Here is a 26642-nt window from a genome sequence, read left to right as displayed (position 1 = left end):
AGAAAAAGGAGAAGGTTCTGTCACCATATTCTGTGTCCTTTCCTCCACTGCAGATAAGAGATAAGATCAATTTGAGGAAAGGGTCGTGCTGGATTGTTCTGAAACTCAGGAAAGAGCCAAAGCGGGCCCTTTCCAATTACATTATCTCAAGGTGATCTCGATGGAAATCGACATGACTTGTTTTTGTGCGGGGTCATGAGCTGACCCTTTAAGGTCAAAATGTTAAATAACCAATATAATGTATAAAACGCTCAAGGTCCCTCAACGCATACAAGTTTTATTATTATAATATTTTTCTTCAAGTAAATGCACCATTTTATAAATATTCTCGTGGGGTAATGAGATTGCATAACGCTCGCTAAAACAGTACATGAACTCTGGCTACCTCATCACGTAATCTCCAAGCTAATACCAAACTTCACATCAGGATAACATTACCTCTTCACCAATAATAACACTTTACATCAAAATGATTAAGGCTGCTGGAGCGTACTGCTGGAGCGTACTGCCGTGCGGGGGTATTAAATACAGTAGCTTCCACGTACTGCAGAAATGACGGAAGACACTTCTATGGGAGTGAGTGAGAGTGTCTTGTTTACTTTTTTTAACATCATAAAGACAATGGGGAGAAAACTACTCTGAAGGGAACCTCAACCTTTCAGAGAGAGACATATTTCATTCTGTCATAACAAAAGAAGCAATTACATTTCTACTTCATTTTAATTCATGCATATGGAATGCAAATTAGTTGCTAATGAGGTTGGGTTCGAGACAGGTTTTCTAAAACGTGGTGGATTTCTTTTCTGCAGCAGCAGCAGGGCTTATACGTAGAATGGTACTGCGGATGGGGAGTCGGTCAGGAGCCATTGTAATCATTGGTCTTTCAGGAGGATCCCACTGTAGCTAGTGGAGAGGGGCGGGGAGAGAAGAATATGCATGGTCTCTCATTACATTCAGCGTTGATTACATCCTTGGAAAAGGTGTGGTATCAAAATAGCAGAGGGCGAGTTGAATCCTCAGACAGATGCTCGGGGGGGAGAGAGAGCGCGTGAGAGAAAGAAAGAAAAAGAGAATGAGATCGAGAGAGAGAGAATGAGATCGAGAAAGACAGCGAGACAGATGCTCAGGGAGAGAGACAAGGGTAGGCTACAGGGTGGAGAGGAATCCTCAGACAGATGCTCAGGGAGAGAGAGAGACAGAAATTGAGAGAGAGAGAGAGACAGATGCTCAGGGAGAGAGAGACAGCGAGGAGGGTAGGCTACAGGGTTGGCTTCACCAGGCTTCATCAGCCCTCTTTCTCCCCTTTGTGGAGGCACTCCTCCAACCTCACCGTTGTTGCATGGAGCCAACCAACCGGCAGCTTATCTATTACCCAATGACAACGGCATCCAAGTCTCACCTTGCCAACCCCAGCTGCTGGTGGATAATACCTTCATTTGAGGTATTATCCCTTCCTAATCTGGATCAATGGAACAAACAGCAAATTGAGCAAAAATAAATGATGCCCCTAAACAATGGTGACATTCTATCAGAAAAGCTTGGGCATAAGTCTGGCCCAAACCATCCTTAGCTATTACCAGAAAGGATTTGATAGGTATAAGCAATATGCTGAAAGTCCTTCCAAGCCTATCAGGGGTTCGATACTGCGACCAAAACATTTGCATTTATGGTTCACAATAACCTTATTTAAAATTTTTACCATCATGATTTATTTAAGCAGTAAAATGTAATTACCCAAAATAAACCAACTTTCTGAAGAGGCAAATACGGCCCAGGAATGCCCCTGTCGGTGTGTGTCAGGACTCAACATTTGGGAAACCCCCCCGGGGCCAGTCAATCATCCCCGTCAGTGGGCAGCTTGGGCCAGTGAAAAAAATATTGTAATAATGCAATTTTCAATCTAGGCCAGTGGTCATCAACTGCACATTTCTGTAAAAAACAACAACTATAAAGCCTTGCGTTCCTATTTTTTATTTTATTCATCTCGTGCTGTTGGTGGTAGGTGCACCCATTCCAGCTGCCCTGGTCGCGAAGTAGGTGAATTGTTCCCATTCTGAAGGTACAAACCCACCTTCCCGCCGGTCCCGGAAAGCAAATCAAGTGGAATATAGGCCTACGCTGGCAAATCGGAATGCTCAGATTTCTCTGCAGTAACATAGCAAGCGTAAAAAAAGCTACAGCAAAGTTGATCTTGTGAGATTTCAAAACGTTTAAAACCAACTCTAGAGAGATGCTGTCAACGAATACAGCAAAGAGCTGCTGTTTTTATGACTGAATTCATGTTTAAAGTTCTTACTCACCACTGTCAACACTTTGTATTCAACACTTTGGCCACAGGAAGATCTTTGGGGGTGGGAATTGTTTTTGGGGCCCGTGTTACAGATGGGTATATTGGTATATTAGTGCGAAAAGTGCAAATCAATCCCAGAACAGCAGTAAAGGACCTTGTGAAGATGCTGGAAGAAACAGGTACAAAAGTATCTATATCCACAGTAAAACGAATCCTATATTGACATAACCTGAAAGGCCGCTCAGCAAGGAAGAAGCCACTGCTCAAAAACCGTCATAAAAAAGACACTACGGTTTGCAACTGTACATGGGGACAAAGATTGTACATTTTGGAGAAGTGTCCTCTGGTCTGATGAAACAAAAATAGAACTGTTTGGCCATAATGACCATTATTATGTTTGGAGGAAAAAGGGGGACGCTTGCAAGCCGAAGAAAACCATTGCAACTGTGAAGCACGGGGGTGCCGCATCATGTTATGTGGGGTGCTTTGCTGCAGGAGGGACTGGTGCACTTCACAAAATAGATAGCATCATAAGGAAGGAAAATGATGTGGATATATTGAAGCAACATCTCAAGACACCAGTCAGGAATTTAAAGCTTGGTCGCAAATGGGTCTTCCAAATGGACAATGACCCCAAGCATACTTCCAAAGTTGTGGCAAAATGGATTAAGGACAATAAAGTCAAGGTATTGGAGTGGCCATCACAAAGCCCTGACCTCAATCCTATAGAAAATATGTGGGCAGAACTGAAAAAGCGTGTGCGAGCAAGGAGGCCTACAAACCTGACTCAGTTACACCAGCTCTGTCAGGAGGAATGGGCAAATAAAATACATTTCTTAAATTTATCCCAGGCCAAACAAAATGGCACCCTGACATAGTTTAGTTCAGAGAATTTATTAGTCAGATGCACAGGGTCACAGATGTAATTGCGGAGTACAGTGAAATTCTTAAGGTACGAGCTCCAGTGCAGGTCAAGAGAAGTGAACGGGACAATAATATAAATAATAATATATATGGTACATATTTACAACTGTAAATAAGCTTTGTTGTGGACTGAAAACATCAAATTTTGTTTGTTTTTCTATTAAAAAAAGTGATTGAGAGCGAAAACCTGAACTGGGGGAAATCAGTACTTCTCCCCGCTTACTTTCTTTTCTCCCCCGTGATATCGTTCTGGTATTATATTAATAGTCTCTTTTCTGTTCCAGTAACTATATCTAAATCAATGTAAGAAGACAAGGGCATGCTAATTTAAAAGATGGCTAGTTATATTAGCCTGGTTCTGTATGAAATGCATGCACATTATGGGCCATAGGCAAGGCCATTATCAACTATAAAAAAATATATATTTTGGGCGACCAAATCATGTGCTGGTGCCACAAACTGAAGAAGTTGGTAACACCAATGCCACCAGTGTAAAAAGTCAGTGTAGAACCCTGCTTTCAGAAACCAAGGTGGAGCTAATAACACATTGCTCATCCCTTTCAGATCTCCATGAAGTGCTTTGGAGATTGGGGTTGTTACTGGACCGGGCCATAGTGTCAGACAGTGTTGTCATCAACAGTTGTTTTACCTGTGGTGTCCTGTGTATTTGGCCCCTTTGATGTGGCCCACGCCCCTGCAGCCTGGGGTGGGACACACTCCCTGGGTCACGGAGCTCTTAAGGTCAGAAGATCCTGCATGTGCTGCATGGGGACAAAAACAAAACCAACAATCACAAGCCTTGCTTAATTTGAGGATAATGCTCCATATTTTTTGGAGCTGCACTGAAATCTAACAGTACAGCTCCCACAATCTTCATATTATCAATTTCTTTCAACCAATCATCAGTCATTTGTGTCAGTGCAGTACATATTGAGTGCCCTTCTCTAGAAGCATGCTGAAAGTCTGTTGTCAATTTGTTTACAGAGAAATAGCATTGTATTTGGTCATACACCATTATATCCAACAGCTTGCTTTAGAGTCAGATACCATCAGTAGCTTTCCATCTAAGTTGTCAAAGCCAGGAGGTTTGTTATTATTGATCAATAACAATAATCATTCCACCTCTCCCACACCAACTTAACAAAATTCTAACTTACAAAGCTTTTTTTCATCATTAGTTTAAAAAAAGTACCCCCTTTTTCTCCCCAATTTCGTTGTATCCAATTGTTAGTAGTTACTGTCTTGTCTCATCGCTACAACTCCCGCACGGACTTGGGAGAGGCGAAGGTCGAGAGCCATGTGTCCTCCGAAACACAACCCAACCAAGCCACACTGCTTCTTAACACAGCGCGCATCCAACCCGGAAGCCAGCCGCACCAATGTGTCGGAGGAAACGCCGTACACCTTGCGACCTGGTCAGCGTGCACGGCGCCCGGCCCGCCACAAGAGTCGCTAGTCCGCGATGAGACAAGGATATCCCTGCCGGCCAAACTCTCCCTAACCCGGACGACGCTAGGCCAATTGTGCACCTAAGTTTGCCCATTTCGCCAATGAAGTAATCATTCAAATAACTTGCAACATCAAATGGTTTTGTGATGAATAAGTCATCTGATTCAATGAAAGATGGAGTTTAAATTTGTCTTTCTGACAATAATTTCATTAAAAAAAGAACTCCAAAGTCTTTTCCCACAATTCTTTCTATCATTGATCTTGGCTTCATAATACATTTTCATTGTTTGATTTAGCCAATAGGCAAGTAGTAGGTTAACTTGGGTCAGCAACTGCTGTCAGTGGTATACATATATACATCTAACCCATGCGTGATGAGTAACTAAAATTGAGTTACAATGAATGGAAAAGGCCTTACAGAGGGTTAACTGGGGTAGACCAATACATATTTCGTGTGTCAGGGTAGACAAATAGCCCTTAAGGCTCTGCTTATGTGGTAGATTTCCAAAATGAAGAGATTAAGACCTCTAGAGCGACATCCAAAATGTATCTTGCCATAATACATTACCCACCAAACTTCTAAGACAAACCAAAATAAGATCTATGGTATTCAAGTCAGGTTTATGGCCTGTATTGCTGTTGCCAAGATAAAACGACTTCTTTCTCCCTGGCATACCCATGCACACACATTTCATTGGTCGTCCCAGACGTGTTTACCAAAAGGGGGAACTGAAGTGATTTGTTACAGTCTCTGAAGGAGACGAGTCCTCCACTTGGAATAAGATTAGACTTGTGTTCCTTATTTCTAAAATTGTTTTCCGTTGCAGCCTTTTACCCCTAAAAACAATTGGTCAGCGGTAAAACGTCAAGAAAAACAAATCACGGCCAATGTTGAAAGAGAAAAACAGATGGCATTCTTCGAAGGTCAAGACATTTTCAAGGTCAAGACATTTCATGCACTGTGCCAACCTGTCAATCACAACGAAGGACTACTTGGAAATGAATAAAAGTTTGTTTTCGGGCTGTATATGAAGATTTGGAGCGCACTACAAATCCCTGTGCGATAGAATGGTGCAAAGTGTTTTCTATCAGCTGTGCTCTAATGTCAGTGAGATTTACCTCTGAAAGGGACAGGATCAATACATGGGCTATGGAATTGTCTTTGAGAAGAATGGAGTCTACTGGTTTGTGTGTAGGTGAGGGTGTTGGGAAGTGGAACGGTTAGTGAAGAGCCCACACTCGCAGATGTGCACACACACAGACACACACACACACACACACACACACACACACACACACAGATAAAAACACAAGCTCATTGCATTCACTGACGCGCACACACACACACAAAGGGGTTGTGAACTCACAGAGGGGGGGTTCCAGGGGGTGACCTGTCCGGGCACACCAGCCCACAGGGTGAAGGTCCGGCAGGTCAGAGTCCACCCAGAAGTCAAACTTCTCGTGCCAGCCATCAAAATGGATCTGATTGATACAGAGAGAAAGACATACACACAGATAAGACACACAGAGACCGAGAGAAATTGAAATACACAGAGAGAGAGAAACAAGAAACAACCACATTAGTATATCATTGTTCTTCATAAAGTGTGCTGTGACCATGTGTAAAATTACATTTGTATTGACTAAACTTGAAATATTTAGAAACCGTAGTAATCAAAAATGTTAGGACACCAAGTTTAACAATTATAGAGCTGGTTCAAAATACAGTACCTGCTCCTAGTAGAGGACTCTTTGAAACTACAATGTAATGCATGACATTAAATATGGTGTGTAAGATCTGATTATTTTTATTGTTTGATTTAACCTTTATTTTAACAGGGACGACATATTGCGACATAGGTCTCTTTTACAAATGTGCCCTGTCTGTCTGTCTATATATATATATAAAAACATAAATAAACATTATATGCAAACTATACTGAAAAACAATATAAAACGCAACATGTAAAGTGTTGGTCCCATGTTTCATGAGATAAAATAAAAAATCCCAGAAATGTCCCACATGCACAAAAACAGTATTTCTCTCATATTTTGGGCACAAATTTGTTTACATCCCTGTCAGTGAGCATTTCTCCTTCGCCAAGATAATCCAGCCACCTGACAGGTGTGGCATATCAAGAAGCTGATTAAACAGCATGATCATTACACAGATGCACCTTGTGCTGCGGACAATAAAAGGCCACTTTAAAATGTGCAGTTTGTCTCAAGTTTTGAGGGAGCGTGCAATTGGCATGCTGACTGAAGGAATGTCCACCCGAGCTGTTGCCAGAGAATTGAATGTTCTCTACCATAAGACACCTCCAACATCATTTTAGAGAATTACGTCCAGCCAGCCTCACAACCGCAGACCACATGTAAACACGCCAGTCCAGGACCTCCACATGCGGCTTCTTCACCTGCAGGATCGTCTGAGACCAGCCACCCGGACAGCTGATGAAACTGAGGAGTATTTATGTCTGTATTCTGATTGGCTGGGCCTTGCTCCCCAGTTGGTGGGCAGGTCTCCCAAGTGGGTGGGCTTATGCACTCCCATGGCCGCACCTTTAATTGACTGATTTCCTTATATGAAATTATCACAAATCAGCCGGTTACATTTCTCCACAAATAAGTCCCCAATCAATACTTTACATTGCCAGAACAGCACAAGAACATCCAGATGAAACTTATTTTGTTCCAGCAATACGGTGCATTAAAACTAAAAGCAGATTTACCTAGGTCGGTGGAGACCCTAGGAACCTGAAGAGTTAACCAATCCTGTGAACGGGTTAGGCAACTCAGGTGCCTATACTTCAAACAGCAAAGGTAGATAAGACTGAAGTTTATGAAGTAGGGCCTTGATTACACATCCTTATTTCAAGATGTATGAATTATACATTATGCTACTTAAAGCTAATCAATGAATCTTCCTCATTAGCTGGCAAGGGCTCTCATAGTGCAACTTTCAGCGCAATACTAAAGTTTCCACCAAAATCCTAATCTATACTAACATCACCAGCGCTTTGACCAATGCCTCTCAAAACTCACCGTGTTTTTAGATTTCTGTATCCAAATCATGATGACTTGTCAGCTGACAAGCAGCAGCTCATAACCATGGTTCAGTGGTGTTATAGTACTGACAAGCTGCAGCTCATAAGCATGGTTCAGTGGTGTTATAGTACTGACAAGCTGCAGCTCATAACCATGGTTCAGTGGTGTTATAGTACTGACAAGCTGCAGCTCATAACCATGGTACAGTGGTGTTATAGTACTGACAAGCAGCAGCTCATAACCATGGTTCAGTGGTGTTATAGTACCGACAAGCAGCAGCTCATAACCATGGTTCAGTGGTGTTATAGTACTGACAAGCTGCAGCTCATAACCATGGTTCAGTGGTGTTATAGTACTGACAAGCTGCAGCTCATAACCATGGTTCAGTGGTGTTATAGTACTGACAAGCTGCAGCTCATAACCATGGTACAGTGGTGTTATAGTACTGACAAGCAGCAGCTCATAACCATGGTTCAGTGGTGTTATAGTACCGACAAGCTGCAGCTCATAACCATGGTTCAGTGGTGTTATAGTACTGACAAGCTGCAGCTCATAACCATGGTTCAGTGGTGTTATAGTACTGACAAGCAGCAGCTCATAACCATGGTACAGTGGTGTTATAGTACTGACAAGCAGCAGCTCATAACCATGGTTCAGTGGTGTTATAGTACTGACAAGCTGCAGCTCATAACCATGGTTCAGTGGTGTTATAGTACTGACAAGCAGCAGCTCATAACCATGGTTCAGTGGTGTTATAGTACTGACAAGCAGCAGCTCATAACCATGGTTCAGTGGTGTTATAGTACTGACAAGCTGCAGCTCATAACCATGGTTCAGTGGTGTTATAGTACTGACAAGCAGCAGCTCATAACCATGGTTCAGTGGTGCTATAGTACTGACAAGCTGCAGCTCATAACCATGGTTCAGTGGTGTTATAGTACTGACAAGCTGCAGCTCATAACCATGGTTCAGTGGCGCTATAGTGTTCCACCAGGGAAGCCAGCAGGCTTGACCCCTGTGTGTGTGTGTCCCTAGAGTAGCTACACAAAGAAATCCTTGTATGTCTTATGTAGCACCAACCACTAACGGATGACGAGAGGGTTCCGGTGAAGACGGATGACGAGAGGGTTCCGGTGAAGACGGATGCCATTTTAACTGGGGGCCGGGTGGGGGAGAATCGATGCAGTCCATAAACTGCTTTGACACATGCTAAAGCCACTAGGAGTTAATGATGCCTGTCTGATGACATAATCATGAACCCTCTACAGTCTAAGCCGAAGGAGAGGGGTTCTATTAAACTACATGGAATTGTTCTAAGGTCATAACAAGGATCACTTAGCTATTTGATTTGGAATTTTAAGACCCCTTAAAAGTATTTTATTTTAAATAATAAAAAATGTATACATTTAATTTGGCCTTACTGCTATTAACCCATAAAAAATGCACTGAATAACAGATTCACTACATGGAACAACAGATAGATAAGAAAGATCAGGAAACATAAGGATTTAAAAAAATAAAAATGTGTACATGTATTTGACCCCTTATTTTTGCCACTAAACTGTCTCCATATATACACTTCCATAATTAGTTTTAACTGGTACCGGCAGACCTTCAGACGAGTCTTGAGGCCTGTGAGCATTCTAGAGCAAAACAACAGTGTGTAGCCCAAACTGTTGGGACACTACAGACAGAAGTTGGCAGAACGGCTGTACCGACTTCAGCTGAGTCCCAAGACGCTTTTTCATAGAGCAAAACGGAGAACACCATCATGTTTGTGAGCGTCTCATCTTTCCATAGAGGGTCATAATAGTTTGTAGGCCAAACCGGTCGGACGCTATAGATGTTGTGAGAAGACCAATTTTTGGGATGTCTCATGGTCTGACAAATGTCAATCTAGCTCTGTCACCTTTCACCGCAGATGCGAAAATGCGACGTCGGCGGACGCAGTCGATTGAGGGGGAGCGGAAATCGACTCTAGGGGTTTTTAATCACACTGAGACACGTTGGGGGATTCCTCTGCTAGACTGACTAAGCAGCGTGACGTGATAGGACAAATATGGTGAGAAATGAGACACTCTGCTCTGTCAATCATCAACTGTATAAACACCCAATACACACATCAGGCATGTGCCTTAGTGGTTTAACAAGAGCAGCACCACCAAGTGGCTTCTGCAGACTCTCCAGCCTGCTCATTTCACAGAGACGCAGTCCTGAACAGATGTGATGTAGGAGCTGCCAGATCAGCTTCATCTGCCATGTCACTCAGCAGGCCTCCTCACCCTGACTAACACCCCCCATCCCCTTACTTCTTTCCACATGCCCTCCTCTCATCCCTCACCTACTCTCACCCCCGCAATCATCCTTTAATTTGGTTCACTATCAATCCTTTCCCTCTCACTCCATCGTCCCCTCTCTTACCCCACCTCTTCACCTTCCTCCCCCTCACCTTGACCCTGTAGTCTTCAGTGTCTGCGACGGTGGCCACACGGACCAGCATGGGGTTCCTCCTGTCTACCGCCTCCAGCTTCATGTTCACCGGGAAACTGTGAGGAGCTCTCTGTGATGGGGAAGAGAAAGGAGGAAGTGAAGGGAGCAAGAGCGACATACCGCAGGGGTGGAGATGGAAGACAGGACAGGGCTGTCAGTCACACTGTACTCAGCTCTCTGAGAGAGGAAAGCAGAGCATGCCGAGTGGATGAAAGCAGAGGTGAGGACAGGCCCCGTCAGCCAGAAACTCAGCCAGAGGAGAGGATTTGAGGGTGTGAAATTGTGTGGAGCTGTGCAGATGTCATGCAGGGAAGAGGAAGTTGACAGTGGAGATCTTTAGGGCAGAGAGGAAGTCTGAGTTTGACACAGGGAGTTTCTGAATGAGAATGACAGGGGCCGTATCCATAAATCGTCTCAGAGTCTAAAATTGGTCGTAAGTACTGAGAAGAGAGAAATTTTACTCCTACTCTTATATGTAAAAATAAAGGCTAGGCAAGAAACATTTCAGCCTAAGTAAACAGATATTTTAGGACACATCATGAGCTGTCCTAACCGGTTAAGAGTTGTGCAAGTGTCTTGATAAGAGAAAAAGGTTCCTGCGCCACATGTGTCATGAATGTTTTGATATTTCTATATGATTCATCTATAAATAATCTACAACTACATGCAACAGCATCTATAAATAATCTACACCTACATGCAACAGCATCTATAAATAATCTACACCTACATGCAACAGCATCTATAAATAATCTACACCTACATGCAACAGCATCTATAAATAATCTACACCTACATGCAACAGCATCTATAAATAATCTACACCTACATGCAACAGCATCTATAAATAATCTACACCTACATGCAACATCATCTATAAATAATCTACACCTACAACCTGGAGAATTTGAAAATTATTTCACATGATATGCCTAAATACTTAGAACCACATAGGCAAATAAATAATTGTATTTTTAATTGTATTATTTCATTAATCTAAATCATGTTATTCGAAGTTATCCCTTTGGAGAGCAATATCTTGTTCTTAAAAATGTGCCTTAATTGGGCCTGCCTATAAATTGGTAAACGGAAGCCATCTAGGGCCCATGTTACCTTTGACTGTGTTCAATGAAAATGGATAGACCTTTGAAATGTTTTATGCAACATTATCGGCAAGTGATTTGATGCCAACTATGCCAAAGCAATTTAGAGTTGTTAAAACGGGAGCATCAGAATTGGTAAAAAAATATTTAAAAAAAAAGTATGCATGCCAACATGCCAAGAATTAAGAGTAGGCAAAGTGATCATGTCAGCTGAAAATTATATCAATCGTTTTAACATTGCAACATTTGATGTACAGTTACATAACCAACCGCGATGAGGGGTCGCCAGCTGTGCATGCTTCGGACAACCACCGAACAAGGTCAATGAGCGTCATCACTATCTTTCCTTTGCGGTACCTCAAACGGTCGTGATTACCAGCTGAGACTTTTGAGTTGATTTTACTCCTGGCTCAGAGATTATCTGGGCCCTGTCTTAACATCATCCTAAAACCTACTCTGAGCTGTTTTAGTCTAAAAACGGGTTTCCTAGCACCTTTTCTGAGATGCTTTGTGGATACGGGCCCAGGTCAGAGAAAGTGACAAACCGATGTCAAACTGAGGAAAACATGACTTGTGTCATTATTGTGAAAAGGAACCTAACCACAACCATTATTAAAACTGCCTTCAATTTCAATTGTTTGCAGGAGTTTTGTTAGACAATAAAGGATATCATTATGAAACACTAAAGAAGCCGTTAGATTGCAGCAGAGCCTTGGAACAACAATGGTGCCGCGTGACTCTCACTCACACACACACAAAGCGCTGTCTGATACAAAGCTAGCCAGCTGTTCTGTGCCTAGTGCTTAGTGCTTACCATACAGAAAGCCTGGCTTGGAACTGCCGTGGAACCATTGTCTTCTAAGTACTCCTCCCACAGGAAGTGTTCTGGATTGGGGTGTCCTTGAACATAATCCAAAACACAATCCGATTAAAACACGGTGAATCGAGCAAGGACATGCACACACAAACAACTTCAAACTTGGACCATAAACGGCCATGACAAACTAATTAAAAAGACAAATGAGCTTGAAAACGTAAAAATGTGACACACACAAAATCCCGAGCTGACAAGGTAAAAATCAACCGTTCTGCCCCTGAACAAGGCAGTTAACCCACGGTTCCTAGGCCGTCATTGTAAATAAGAATTTGTTCTTAACTGACTTGCCTAGTTAAATAAAGGTTAAATAAATAAACATATCACCTGGTTGCGGAGGAAAATTATGTTTAGCTAGGTTGACTTGTGGGAGGCTGCCATTAGTGAGTGATTAGTTCTACCGGCCACTGCCTTGGTAGTTCTTGTTAAATCTGCCAAATACAGGAGAGGAAAACTATATTCCATTCTAGTAAAACATCAAGAGAAAACGCATGGGTGCATCTCAATAGACTAAAAGTGGCCTCCTACTCGCAATATGGCAGAATTTATAACACATTAAGACAAAATATGTTCTGTGCATAGAAGCAGCTGGAAGTCTGGCAGTAAATCTGTTGGTAAAGAGCCTACAGATGGTTCAATATATGTGGTAATGAGCACTTTCACCTTCACAGATTCTCAGGGCAAGTTATAACATAATATTAGTAAGTACACCTGTCTCTTCCTTGACTATAGGAATACGTTCCAGAGCTGCAGTTGTTCACCTGATCTAAGAACAACACTTGAGGAATCATACTGTATGTCAGCAATGCTGAGTCCATATTAAGTTACAGTAAGGAATTTGGTTTGAACACATTCACTTCATATTGATGTTTGATGCAATCAAAGAGAGTCACAGACAACATTGGTGAAAACTGAAGTTCACAGGAAAAAATGAAAACATTCAGGGCAATACCAGAAAAAAAAAACATTTTGTCCCAGATGCCATCATGTTGGTGTTCCCAACTTCAGCCCTGGGGGGACTGCAAGTTGTTGTATCCCAGGGTTCCCCAACTGGCGGCCTGCGGGCCGAATTTGGCATGAGTGTGGTTATATATATATTAGTACTAGTCAAAAGTTTGGACACCTACTCATTCAAGGGATTTTCTTTATTTTTACTATTATCTACAATTGTAGAATAATAGTGAAGACATCAAAACTATGAAATAACACAAATCAAAATATATTTGAGATTCTTCAAAGTAGCTACCCTTTGCCTTGATGACAGCTTTGCACACTCTTGGCATTCTCTCAACCAGCTTCACTTGGAATGCTTTTCCAACAGTCTTGAAGGAGTTCCCACATATGCTGAACACTTGTTGGCTGCTTTTACTTCACTCTACGGTCCAACTCATCCCAAACCATCTCAATTGGGTTCAAGTCGGGTGATTGTGGAGGCCAGGTCATCTGATGCAGTACTCCATCACTCTCCTTCTTGGTCAAATAGCCCTTACACAGCCTGGAGGTGTGTTGGGTCATTGTCCTGTTGACAAACAAATGATAGTCCCACTAAGCGCAAACCAGATGGAATGGCTGCAGAATGCTGTGGTAGCCATGCTGGTTAAGTGTGCCTTGAATTCTAAATAAATCACAGACAGTGTCGCCAGAAAAGCAACCCCACACCATCACACCACCTCCTCCATGCTTCACGGTGGGAACCACACATGCGGAGACCATCTGTTCACCTACTCTGCGTCTCACAAAGACATTGCGGTTGGAACCAAAAATCGCAAATTTGGACTCATCAAACCAAAAGACAGATCTCCAACACTAATATCCATTGCTCGTGTTTCTTGGCCCAAGCAAGTCTCTTCTTATTATTGGTGTCCTTCAAGGGAAAGGGGGATACCTAGTCAGTAGTACAACTGAATGCGTCTTCCACATTTAACCCAACCCCTCTGAATCAGAGAGGTGCGGCGGGCTGCCTTAAAAATCGACATCCACGTCTTCGGCGACCAGGGAACAGTGGCTTAACTGCCTTGATCAGGGGCAGAACGACAGATTTTTACCTTGTCAGCCTAAACAATTAGAATTTCTAGCTCTAAGTCTTACAACTAGGTTCTAATTCGAAAGTAACTGGTTCTGCGAGTCTACCACCCTCCCTCCACAAATAAATGTTTGTTTTATTTAACTAGGAAAGTCAGTTAAGAACAAATTCTTATTTACAATGACGGCCTACCGGGGAACAGTGGGTTCCCTGCCTTGTTCAGGGGCAGAACGACACATTTTTACCTAGTCAGCTCAGGGATTCAATCCAGCAACCTTTCGGGTTACTGGCCCAACGCTCTACCCACTAAGCTACCTGCCGCCCCGAGTAACCTAGTTAATTAGTTGTTAACTAGTCTCACTGACTTAATAGCTTATTTTTCTACTTCTGAGATATTTGTCGTAGGTGACTTTAACCTGTCCTGGGGAACCCAAGACTCAGTCTGTTTAAAGGATTTTTGTAATAACCTAAACCTCTCTCCGTTGATTACCAAACCCACACATCCAAATCTGAGGGATTCTAATAAATCAACATTAAATTGACCATATGTTTAGAAATATGCCAGTGAAATTTGTGGCTAATGGTGTCTTCTCCCTGGATATTAGTGATCACTTTTCTATTGTCTGCATTAGATATGTTTGGACTCCTAAGGCAAAACCATGCATTATTACAAGGAGAAAATGTAAAACAAAATTGTGAACAAGCTTTTTTACCATTGCGATCTTAATGGTATCTTAGATATACCGGATTCTGAAATGGCTCTAAATTCACTTTATTTATGTTTTTAACAACATTGCAGATTATCATGGCTAAAAGTACCGACTCCTGCTGGGACTGGCAATCTTTCCGAGAATTGAGAAATCTGTGTAAAACTTGTTCGAAAAGCTGAATCTGATTATTATATTAACACTCTAGCTGACTGTACAGGAAATACATATAACTTCTGGAAAACTGAAATCATTAAAGGGTTGCACTTCCTCTACTCTTCCCTTACAAATGAATGTAGAGTCTGGCCCTATTACTGATAACATTGATATCATTAATTAATTGAAATCAACATTTTCTTTCTGTATTTCTTTATTTCTCTTGAAAAGAAGTCAAAAACCTACTTACTTTGACAACATACTGGATGTTGATGGGGGAATTTTACTGAATCATTTTGAAAATGTCCGTCAGGGATTTTCCTTTTGGCAATTCACAGAAAATTAAGTCCTTGATGTGTTGTTGGCATTAGAGATTAAGAAATCTACAGGGGCCGACCATTTGGATCCAGGTCTGCTCAAGTGTGCAGCATCCCTCATTGTTGGCTCAAAAACCCACATCTTTAATTTAACATATATACACTACCGTTCAAAAGTTTGGGGTCATTTAGAAATGTCCTTGTTTTCCATGAAAACATACATGAAATGAGTTTCTAAATGAATAGGAAATATAGTCAAGACGTTGACAAGGTTATAAATAATAATTTTTCATTTAAATAATAATCGTGTCCTTCAAACTTTGCTTTTGTCAAAGAATCCTCCATTTGCAGCAATTACAGCCTTGCAGACCTTTGGCATTCTAGTTGTCAATTTGTTGAGGTAATCTGAAGAGATTTCACTCTATACTTCCTGAAGCACCTCCCACATGTTGGACTGGCTTGATGGGCACTTCTTACGTACCATACGGTCAAGCTGCTCCCACAACAGTTCAATAGGGTTGAGATCCGGTGAATGTGCTGGCCACTCCATTATAGACAGAATACCAGCTGACTGCTTCTTCCCTAAATTGTTCTTGCATAGTTTGGAGCTTTTCTTTGGGTCATTGTCCTTTTGTATGAGGAAATTGGCTCCAATTCAGCGCCGTCCACAGGGTATGTCATGGCGTTGCAAAAAGGAGTGATAGTCTTCCTTCTTCAAGATCCCTTTTACCCTGTACAAATCTATCACTTTATCACCACCAAAGCACCCCCAGACCATCACATTGCCTCCACCATGCTTGACAGATGGCATCAAGCACTGCTCCAGCATCTTTTCATTTTTTCTGTGTCTCACGAATGATGTTCTTTGTGACCCGAACACCTCAAACTTAGATTTGTCTGTCCATAACACTTTTTTCCAATCTTCCTCTGTCTAGTGTCTGTGTTCTTTTGCCCATCTTAATCTTTTCTTTTTATTGGCCAGTCTGAGATATGGCTTTTTCTTTGCAACTCTGCCTAGAAGGCCAGCATCCCGGAGTCGCCTCTTCACTGTTGACATTGAGACTGGTGTTTAGCAGGTACTATTTAATGAAGCTGCCAGTTGAGGACTTGTGAGGGGTCTGTTTCTCAAACTAGACACTAATGTACTTGTCTTCTTGTTCAGTTGTACACCAGGGCCTTCCACTCCTCTTTCTATTCTGGTTAGTGCCAGTTTGCGCTGTTCTGTGAAGGGAGTAGTACACAGCGGTGTACGGGATTTTCAGTTTCGTCGCAATTTCTCACATGGAATAGCCTTCATTTCTCAGAACAAGAATAGACTGGCGAGTTTCAGAAGAAAGTTCTTTGTTTCTGGACATTTTGAGCCTGTAATCAAACCCACAAATGCTGATGCTCTAGTCTAACTAGTCTAAAGGCCAGTTTTATTGCTTCTTTAAATCAGCACACGTTTCCAACTGTGCTAACATAATTGCAAAAGGGTTTTATAATGATCAAATAGCAAATCCAAGTTTATAATTTTAAAAGGCTAACACAACATGCCATTGGAACACGAGTGATAGTTGCTGATAATGGGCCTCTGTACGCCTATGTAAAAAAAATGTTAAATCAGCCGTTTCCTACTACAATAGTCATTTACAACATTAACAATGTGTACACTTGTAACGGGCGTCATATAAAGGGGACCAAGGCCCAGCGTGTTGAGTGCTCATCTTGAAGTTTAATGAAAAAAAATCCAACACTTTACAAAATAAACTAAATGACAGCCGACAGTTCTGTCAGGTACTTAAACGAAACAGAAAACAACTACCCACGAAAACATAGAAAAACAAAACATAGAATGCCCACCCACCTATCACACCCTGACCAAACTAAACAGAGAAAAGACAGCTCTCCTAGGTCAGAGCATGACAACACTGCATTTCTGATCTATTTGATGTTATTTAAAAAATTGACAAAAAAAGTGTTTTTCTTTCAAAAACAAGAACATGTCTAAGTGACCCAAACTTTTGAACGGTAGTGTGTGTATATACACTGCTCAAAAAAATAAAAGGGAACACTTAAACAACACAATGCAACTCCAAGTCAATCACACTTCTGTGAAATCAAACTGTCCACTTAGGAAGCAACACTGATTGACAATAAATTTCACATGCTGTTTTGCAAATGGAATAGACAACAGGTGGAAATTATAGGCAATTAGCAAGACACCCCCAATAAAGGAGTGGTTCTGCAGGTGGGGACCACAGACCACTTCTCAGTTCCTATGCTTCCTGGCAGATGTTTTGGTCACTTTTGAATGCTGCCGGTGCTTTCACTCTAGTGGTAGCATGAGACGGAGTCGACAACCCACACAAGTGGCTCAGGTAGTGCAGCTCATCCAGGATGGCACATCAATGCGAGCTGTGGCAAGAAGGTTTGCTGTATCTGTCAGCATAGTGTCCAGAGCATGGAGGCGCTACCAGGAGACAGGCCAGTACATCAGGAGACGTGGAGGAGGCCGTAGGAGGGCAACAACCCAGCAGCAGGACCGCTACCTCCGCCTTTGTGCAAGGAGGAGCAGGAGGAGCACTGCCAGAGCCCTGCAAAATGACCTCCAGCAGGCCACAAATGTGCACGTGTCTTCTCAAACGGTCAGAAACAGACTCCATGAGGGTGGTATGAGGGCCCGACGTCCACAGGTGGGGGTTGTGCTTACAGCCCAACACCGTGCAGGACGTTTGGCATTTGCCAGAGAACACCAAGATTGGCAAATTCGCCACTGGCGCCCTGTGCTCTTCACAGATGAAAGCAGGTTCACACTGAGCACGTGACAGAGTCTGGAGACGCCGTGGAGAACGTTCTGCTGCCTGCAACATCCTCCAGCATGACCAGTTTGGCGGTGGGTCAGTCATGGTGTGGAGTGGCATTTCTTTGGGGGGCCGCACAGCCCTCCATGTGCTCGCCAGAGGTAGCTTGACTGCCATTAGGTACTGAGATGAGATCCTCAGACCCCTTGTGAGACCATATGCTGGTGCAGTTGGCCCTGGGTTCCTCCTAATGCAAGACAATGCTAGACCTCATGTGGCTGGAGTGTGTCAGCAGTTCCTGCAAGAGGAAGGCATTGATGCTATGGACTGGCCCGCCCGTTCCCCAGACCTGAATCCAATTGAGCACATCTGGGACATCATGTCTCGCTCCATCCACCAATGCCACGTTGCACCACAGACTGTCCAGGAGTTGGCGGATGCTTTAGTCCAGGTCTGGGAGGAGATCCCTCAGGAGACCATCCGCCACCTCATCAGGAGCATGCCCAGGCGTTGTAGGGAGGTCATACAGGCACGTGGAGGCCACACACACTACTGAGCCTCATTTTGACTTGTTTTAAGGACATTACATCAAAGTTGGATCAGCCTGTAGTGTGGTTTTCCACTTTAATTTTGAGTGTGACTCCAAATCCAGACCTCCATGGGTTGATAAATTGGATTTCCATTGATTATTTTTGTGTGATTGTTGTCAGCACATTCAACTATGTAAAGAAAAAAGTATTTAATAAGATTATTTCATTCATTCAGATCTAGGATGTGTTATTTTAGTGTTCCCTTTATTTTTTGGAGCAGTGTATATATTCCTAAAGTGAGGAAATCAGTGCATGTGCTGCCACTACATAAGGGAGTTTATTGTTGTGATGTTGACAACTATCGTCCCATATCAAGGCTTTCTTGTTTAGTTAAGATTTTTGAATCCTTGGTGAATGTGCAACTTTTTAATTTTTTTTTTATCTGTGAACTGTATTTTGAATGTACATCAATCTGGGTTTAGACCAAGGCACTGTACTATTACTGCAACACACATAAGTTATAAATGATACTGGCAATGCTTTGGATGCTAAAATGAATTGTGCTTGCCTATTTCTAGTTTTGTCAAAAGCTTTTGATACAGCGGATCATTCTCTTGGAGTATGGTTTCATAATTATCTTAGTGACAGAACTCAGGCAATTATGATAGATTCACACTTCTTGAAGTGCTTAATGGGGTACCCCAGTGTTCGATTTTAGGGCCGTTGTTCACATTGTGTATAAATGACATTCGAAATACTGTTCACACCTTTAACATTCATCTCTACGCAGATGACAGTTAATTACTCCTGTGCCTCTTCAGTGCAGCAGGCCATTGGTAACCTTCAGCAAGGTGTTGACTCAATCCAAAAATCACTTACTGATCTTAAATTAGTGTTAACTGCAAATAAAACCAAATTTATGCTGTTCTCTAGGTCTCGTGATGTTGACCCTGAAGACATGCGTGTTAGCACTTCAAATGGAGCAAGTTTCTCACTGTAATTACTTTGGTATCTGGATTGATGACAAGTTGTCTTTTGAAACACACATTGAAAACTTTTAACTGGAAAAACAGATGCAGTTTTGCGACACGGGAGAATGTTAGCCGAATGGCACAACCAAGCAGCCTATTAGATTGTAGAACAGGAGAGGGAATGAGGGAGAAGAAAATGGAGACCGAGAAAGAGGAGAGCGAGAGAGCCTAGAGGGTTTTGATATCCACTCAAATTCTTCAGACTTGGATTCCTCACATTTTTGTCATTTAGCAAACGCTCTTATCCAGAGCAAGTTACAGTTAGTGCTTTCATCTTAAGATAGCTGGGTGGGACAACCACATATCACAGGAAATATGTAATTTATTGAGGAAAAGTGTATCAGCAAAGTCAGAGCTAGAAAGGAGGGGTTGATTCAGGTGCTTTCAGAAGATGGGCAGGGTTTGCTGTCCTAGCTTCAGGGGGAAGCTGGTTCCACCACTGGGGTGCCAGGACAGAGAAGAGCTCGGACTGGACTGAGCGGGAGCTGCCCTCCCGTAGGGGTGGCAAGGTGCTCAGGTTGGGGTGTAGGGTTTGAGCATAGCCTGAAGGTAGGGAGGGCAGTTCCTTTTGCTGCTCTGTTGGCAAGCGCCATGTTCTAGTAGTGGATGTGAGCTTCAGCTGGAGGCCAGTGGAGTGTGCAGAGGAGTGGGGTGACATGGGACAACTTGGGAATGTTGAACACCAGGAGGGCTGCAGCGTTCTGGTTAAGGTTCGGGGGGTTAATGGCACAAGCGGGGAGCACAGCTAACAGCAATAGTCCAGACCGAAGATGACAAGGACCTGCGCCACTTCCGGTGTGAGGTAAGGTTGTACTCAACGGATGGTGTAGAGCATGAACCAGCAGGATTGAGCAACTGCTTTTATGTTTGCAGAGAACGACAAGGTGTTGTCCAGGATCGCACAAAGGTTCTTTGCACTCTGGGAGAGCGACACTGTGGAGTTGTCAACCATGATTGAGAGGTCTTTGAGCGGGCAGGCCTTCCCCGGGAGGAAGAGAAGCTCCGTCTTGTCGAGGTTGAGCTTGAGGTGATGCGCCGACATCCAAGCTGAGATATCTGCAAGGCACACAGAGATGCGTGCGTCACCTGGGTGTCAGAAGGGGGGGGGGGAGAAAAGTAGTTGAGTGTCATCCACATAGCAATGATAGGAGAGACCATGTGAGAATATGACAGAGCCAAGTGACTTGGTGTATAGAGAGAAGAGGAGAGGGCCTAGAACCGAGCCCTGGGGGACACCAGTAGTGAGAGTACGTGGTGCAGACACAGATCCTCTCCACGTCACCTGGTAGGAGCGGCCTGCCAGGTAGAACGCAATCTAAGAGTGTGCAGAGCCTGAGTCGCCCAGCCCTGAGAGGGTGCAGAGGATCTGATAGTTCACAGTGTCGAAGGCAGAGGATAGATCTTGCAGGATGAGAACAGAGGAAAGAGAGCCAGCTTTGACAGTGCGGAGAGCCTCTGCGTTACAGAGAAGCAAAGTCTCGGTTGAGTGACCCGTCTTGAAGCCTGACTGGTTAGGGTCAAGAAGATCATTCTGAGAGAGCTAACAAGAGGACTCATTTTGAAAGTTGGATCATCTTATCCTTTGAGGCTTTAAAAGTGTTCTTACCACTATTATTTTGAACATTCAAAACAACTGGGAAATGTCCATGGCAGGCATTATTGTCACCTTAGCTTGCTACAGAACTGAGTGATAGGAAAAACAAGCACCACCACCAATCAGTTTAGACCACTGCACACACACCCCTCGTTACTATGACAACTAGTGTAGCCTTGTCAGCACCACACACACAAACTCTATTTGGTCACTTGTAACTTGCTGTTTGGACAGTCAGTATTCCAAAAAGGATCCCTGCCCATTTCGCTATAAAGCTAAGGGATGGGGCTGGAGAAATGTAACCCAGCTCAAATTCAAACAGCGCTAAGGACTGACCATCCATGATATCAAATGTATAGTTTTAACCATGTTTTGAGGCTATAGTGTTTGTTTACATACATACATATTTTGGGTTCTGTTGGGGTAGGACAGATGAACAAAGCTCATAAGGCATTTATAAGTAAAATTCTTCAAGAATCAATGGGCATATATAATCAAGTCCAAAAATGGATGCAGCAACTAAGAATTCTAGCTTTAAATAAGTAGGAGGTGGAAGAGGACAATACCAGCAAATTAGGGGGGAAATGAAATTGATTACTCTACTATTGACGTGGAAGATTACGAGAGTTATGATAATATGGGCGGCAGGTAGCAGGTAGGTAAGGTAGCCTAGTGGTTAGAGCGTTGGACTAGTAACCGAAAGGTTGCAAGATCGAATCCCCGAGCTGATAAGGTAAAAATCTGTCGTTCTGCCCCTGAACAAAGCAGTTAACCCACTGTTCCAAGGCTGTCATTGAAAATAACAATTTGTTCTAAACTGACTTGCCTAGTTTAATAAAGGTAAAATAAATAAATACAAAATATGGGGACTGAAGATAGGAATGACTAAAGTAGGCCTTTTTGACAGACATTAGCCACACAGCATCCAAAGTGACTTTCACACAACACATATATACAGTATAGCATGTACTGGGCAAGCTACTCACCCTGAGGCGCAGTGAGAGGTCGTCCGTGGTCCTGGCACCAGCCCACTGGGTGAATGTGAGGGCTGCTGGCATCACACCTAAAATACACATCACACTGTAACTCTAAATTTGTATCTTATTGATTTTGAATTTAATGTAATATTGTTCTTGTCTATTACTGTTCAGTACTTTGTCATGTATTTGAACGTTTTATGTGGACCCCAGGAAGAGTAGCTGCTGCTGCTGAATGTACAGTATCTAATGGACCCCAGGAAGAGTAGCTGCTGCTGCTGAATGTACAGTATCTAATGGACCCCAGGAAGAGTAGCTGCTGCTGGCGTCGGACCCCAGGGGTGCTGCGCAGTCAGTATCTAATCGACCCCAGGAAGAGTAGCTGCTGCTGCTGAATGTACAGTATCTAATCGACCCCAGGAAGAGTAGCTGCGCTGCGCATGTACAGTATTCTAATGGGCCCCAGGAAGAGTAGCTGCAGCTGCTGCATGTACAGTATCTAATGGACCCCAGGAAGAGTAGCTGCTGCTGCTGCATGTACAGTATCTAATGGACCCCAGGAAGAGTAGCTGCTGCTGCTGCATGTACAGTATCTAATGGACCCCAGGAAGAGTAGCTGCTGCTGAATGTACAGTATCTAATGGACCCCAGGAAGAGTAGCTGCTGCTGAATGTACAGTATCTAATGGACCCCAGGAAGAGTAGCTGCTGCTGAATGTACAGTATCTAATGGACCCCAGGAAGAGTAGCTGCTCCATGTACAGTATCTGATGGACCCTAGGAAGAGTAGCTGCTCCATGTACAGTATCTGATGGACCCCAGGAAGAGTAGCTGCTCCATGTACAGTATCTGATGGACCCCAGGAAGAGTAGCTGCTGAATGTACAGTATCTGATGGACCTCAGGAAGAGTAGCTGCTGCTGCATGTACAGTATCTAATGGACCCCAGGAAGAGTAGCTGCTGCTGCTGAATGTACAGTATCTAATGGACCCCAGGAAGAGTAGCTGCTGCTGCTGAATGTACAGTATCTAATGGACCCCAGGAAGAGTAGCTGCTGCATGTACAGTATCTAATGGACCCCAGGAAGAGTAGCTGCTGCTGAATGTACAGTATCTAATGGACCCCAGGAAGAGTAGCTGCTGCTGAATGTACAGTATCTGATGGACCCCAGGAAGAGTAGCTGCTGCTGCATGTACAGTATCTAATGGACCCCAGGAAGAGTAGCTGCTGCTGAATGTACAGTATCTAATGGACCCCAGGAAGAGTAGCTGCTGCTGAATGTACAGTATTCTAATGGGCCCCAGGAAGAGTAGCTGCTGCTGCTGAATGTACAGTATCTAATGGACCCCAGGAAGAGTAGCTGCTGCTGCTGAATGTACAGTATCTAATGGACCCCAGGAAGAGTAGCTGCTGCTGCATGTACAGTATCTAATGGACCCCAGGAAGAGTAGCTGCTCCATGTACAGTATCTAATGGACCCCAGGAAGAGTAGCTGCTGAATGTACAGTATCTAATGGACCCCAGGAAGAGTAGCTGCTGCATGTGCAGTAGCTGATGGAGGTCCTAACAAACTAAACCAAAACACACATTACTAAAACCACAGCATACAGAACATTATCTTCCTACATAGACACACTTCCACAACTAAACACATGTATTTCAATCCTCCTGGGGTAGCACATTACAATAACCTCTACATGCAATTTCCATTTACAATACCCGGTTTGTGACCGGGAGAATATTGCAATAGGGCTCTGACGAGAGGTTCTGGGAATGGATTCTCAATCCTCGTAACCTGTGCTGTTATTAAACATTAGCAATAGCGATGTTTCTGTGCAACTTTGACGTTCTATTTTCTCCCGAGATTGCCAAACAATTTGTATGTTGATGGTTATGAATGTTTCAACTTGTGTGTTAAGAAGTCGTGTTTTTACAGTCGGTTCCTGGTTTCAACCCCCTAGTCGATTGACGCACCGGTGCATAATAAAAAAATACTAAAACAATCACCATCAAAATCTGTCAGTTTAAACTAGAGATATGTTTGATATCGCACTTCCACAAAGGTGGTAGAGCGTTCATATGGAAGTAGGGGTGCTGCAGCACCCCCTGAAAAATCTGCTTTTTTTTTTTTGTAGAATTAATATTATTTTAATAGTGCACTGGGCCTTTACTAGTCCTGTATTAGAGGACCAATATATCCGTCTGTAGCACGGGTTACATTGTGAGGATGGAGAGACATCAGCTAAACTTGAACAGGACAGTAGGCCTAACTACTTTTAAAAAGCGCGTTTAAAAAAATATAAACGCTTTATGGTCACCAGATAGGTGCGGTGAAATGTGTTGTTCTCATGAAAATCTACGACAGCAGTATTAGACTGAAAGAGAAGGTAATTTCATTAAACTTCAGAGGCTCCCCATGCTTATTAATTGCTCATTCAACATATTGGCTGCCACTTCCCTCAATCCCATTTTAACAGCTTCCCTTCCTAACCGTTTTACTTTCCCCGAGGTCAACCAGAAATGTTTCCTTGGCCAAATATTCCCAGATTTTCATTTTTTTTTAAAAAGGCCACGCATGTGATGCCATACGTTTTTAATCATGTAGGCTACACCGTCCCGCAAAATCATCCTGTTGTCCCACATTTGGGTATTTTAAAATGTGGTCACTCGGTTTGACCTACAAACTATTATGACCACTCTATGGAAAGGGGAGACTCTCACGTTTTGCTCTATGACCAAAAACGACTAACCATGAGCCTTAGCGTTTCTACCACCACAGAAACAGACCCTGGGTCTGTTCTAAAGTGACTTATCTCAGTTAACCCAGAGGTAAAATCTTGCAATATTTGGTCAGATGCACCTGTGACAGTGCTATCGAGTGCCATTATGTGTTTGCTAACAGATCTCATGGTTTATTTTAGGGCTGTGTCTGGTAACTTTGCAAGCTAACAGAAATTGGAAATGCAACACCACACCTAACCAACACCACACCTAATTTCAAAGGAAAGATTCCATTGGTCACGTGACTTGTATATGCTCTGTGACTGGACAATACAGAGCACAATGCTGTATGGGATAACAAGTTTGTTTACCCCCCCCCCCCCCCCAACTCTGGTATGCCCCCTAACTCTGGAATGTATACAGTCTTGTTGACTTTCCTTTCATATATCACAGTTCTTTAAATGCAATTACTAATCTTTTGAATTAATGCTTCATCCAGGAGATTTTTGTACATATTCAACATTTGGAACCACGCCACCAGCATGTTGTTGAAATCTGTATGCTAAAAATGAGTGGGTGTGTCAGTTCCGGAACCATAACTGCGAAAAGAGGGGCGGCCCATTTCACTTACTGTACAGGCCGGCTAGATTAACATCTACCTACATACACATGCAATCACACAACAAGTGCAATTCCATTAGATTTCTGTGTGCTTTGAAATGACACAGCAGCTGGGCGATTCTGCCGACTAGCCCAATCATGAGTTGCACAGAGTGAAGGCTTGCCTGACTGCTCTCCCTTGGGCCCTATAATTTGACCAAGAATCCCACAAATGCTCTTTGGTGAGCGTAGCGGAGTGGCTGAGAGAGTGAATCTGTGTGCGGGGAGTGTGTGTGCGTATTTGTGTGTGAGAATAGCCAATCATAGGGTGCACAGAGTGAACGATTCCCCGATTGCTGTCCCTTGGGCACTATAATTTGACCCAGAATCCCATACTGCTCTCTGGTGAGTGTAACGGAGTGGCTGAGAGTGAATCTGTGTGTGTACATGCAAGCGTGTTGTGCCTGTGTGTAAGTTAAACTGTGAGTGTAGGTGTACATGTGGGTGCGTGTGAATGCAATGAGCTGTGGCGACCCATGCTTTCTGTGAGGCAAGGAGGTTAGGAAGCTAGGAGATTCTCCTCTTGGAAAGTCTCAGTAAGACATGAAAAAAAGGAGAGAAAAAGGACAAATAAAATAACCACTGCAAAATATCTCAGCCAGGCAGCTCTGAGAACAAAACAGAGAAGACTGTCAGTTCTCCTCTTCAACTATTACATCATATCTAGTTACACGGCTTCTGTTTTTCTCCCACATCAAGCTGGATGAATTGGGCCATGCGTCACATGCTAAGTAAATTAAACTCCTCTTAACAATAAGCGGGTAAATCATCACTGACATCAGTACCCGCACACACCCTTTACTGTTGATCTATACGTCACTCTTTATGTAACAAAGCTACGTATATGCACTGAGTGTACAAAATATTCCATGCTCTATGACAGACTGAACAGGTGAATCCAGGTGAAAGCTATGATCCCTTATTGATGTCACTTGTTAAATCTACTTCAATCAGTGTATATGAAGG

At 43.1% G+C, this 26642-nt stretch overlaps 1 protein-coding gene across 5 annotated transcripts in view; it reads right to left on the bottom strand.

Moving 5' to 3' along the window:
* LOC106579653 (lethal(3)malignant brain tumor-like protein 4) overlaps nt 1-26642 on the bottom strand; it is a 132489-nt gene that overhangs the window by 74526 nt on the left and 31321 nt on the right. For all 5 annotated transcript variants that reach the window (XM_014159770.3, XM_014159775.3, XM_014159773.3 and 2 more), the window contains exons 10-14: nt 22306-22382; nt 12119-12204; nt 10161-10271; nt 6031-6145; nt 3864-3975 (exon numbers count right to left, since the gene is read on the bottom strand). In XM_014159770.3, coding sequence (XP_014015245.2) covers nt 3864-3975; nt 6031-6145; nt 10161-10271; nt 12119-12204; nt 22306-22382 — 501 coding nt within the window. The remainder of the gene's footprint in view (nt 1-3863; nt 3976-6030; nt 6146-10160; nt 10272-12118; nt 12205-22305; nt 22383-26642) is intronic.

This window comes from Salmo salar, chromosome 19, assembly GCF_965601325.2.
Source record: "Salmo salar chromosome 19, fSalSal1, whole genome shotgun sequence".
Classification (NCBI taxonomy): domain Eukaryota; kingdom Metazoa; phylum Chordata; class Actinopteri; order Salmoniformes; family Salmonidae; genus Salmo; species Salmo salar.
The sequence above is the reverse complement of the archived record's forward strand: the minus strand, read 5'-3'. Positions and strand labels throughout refer to the sequence as shown.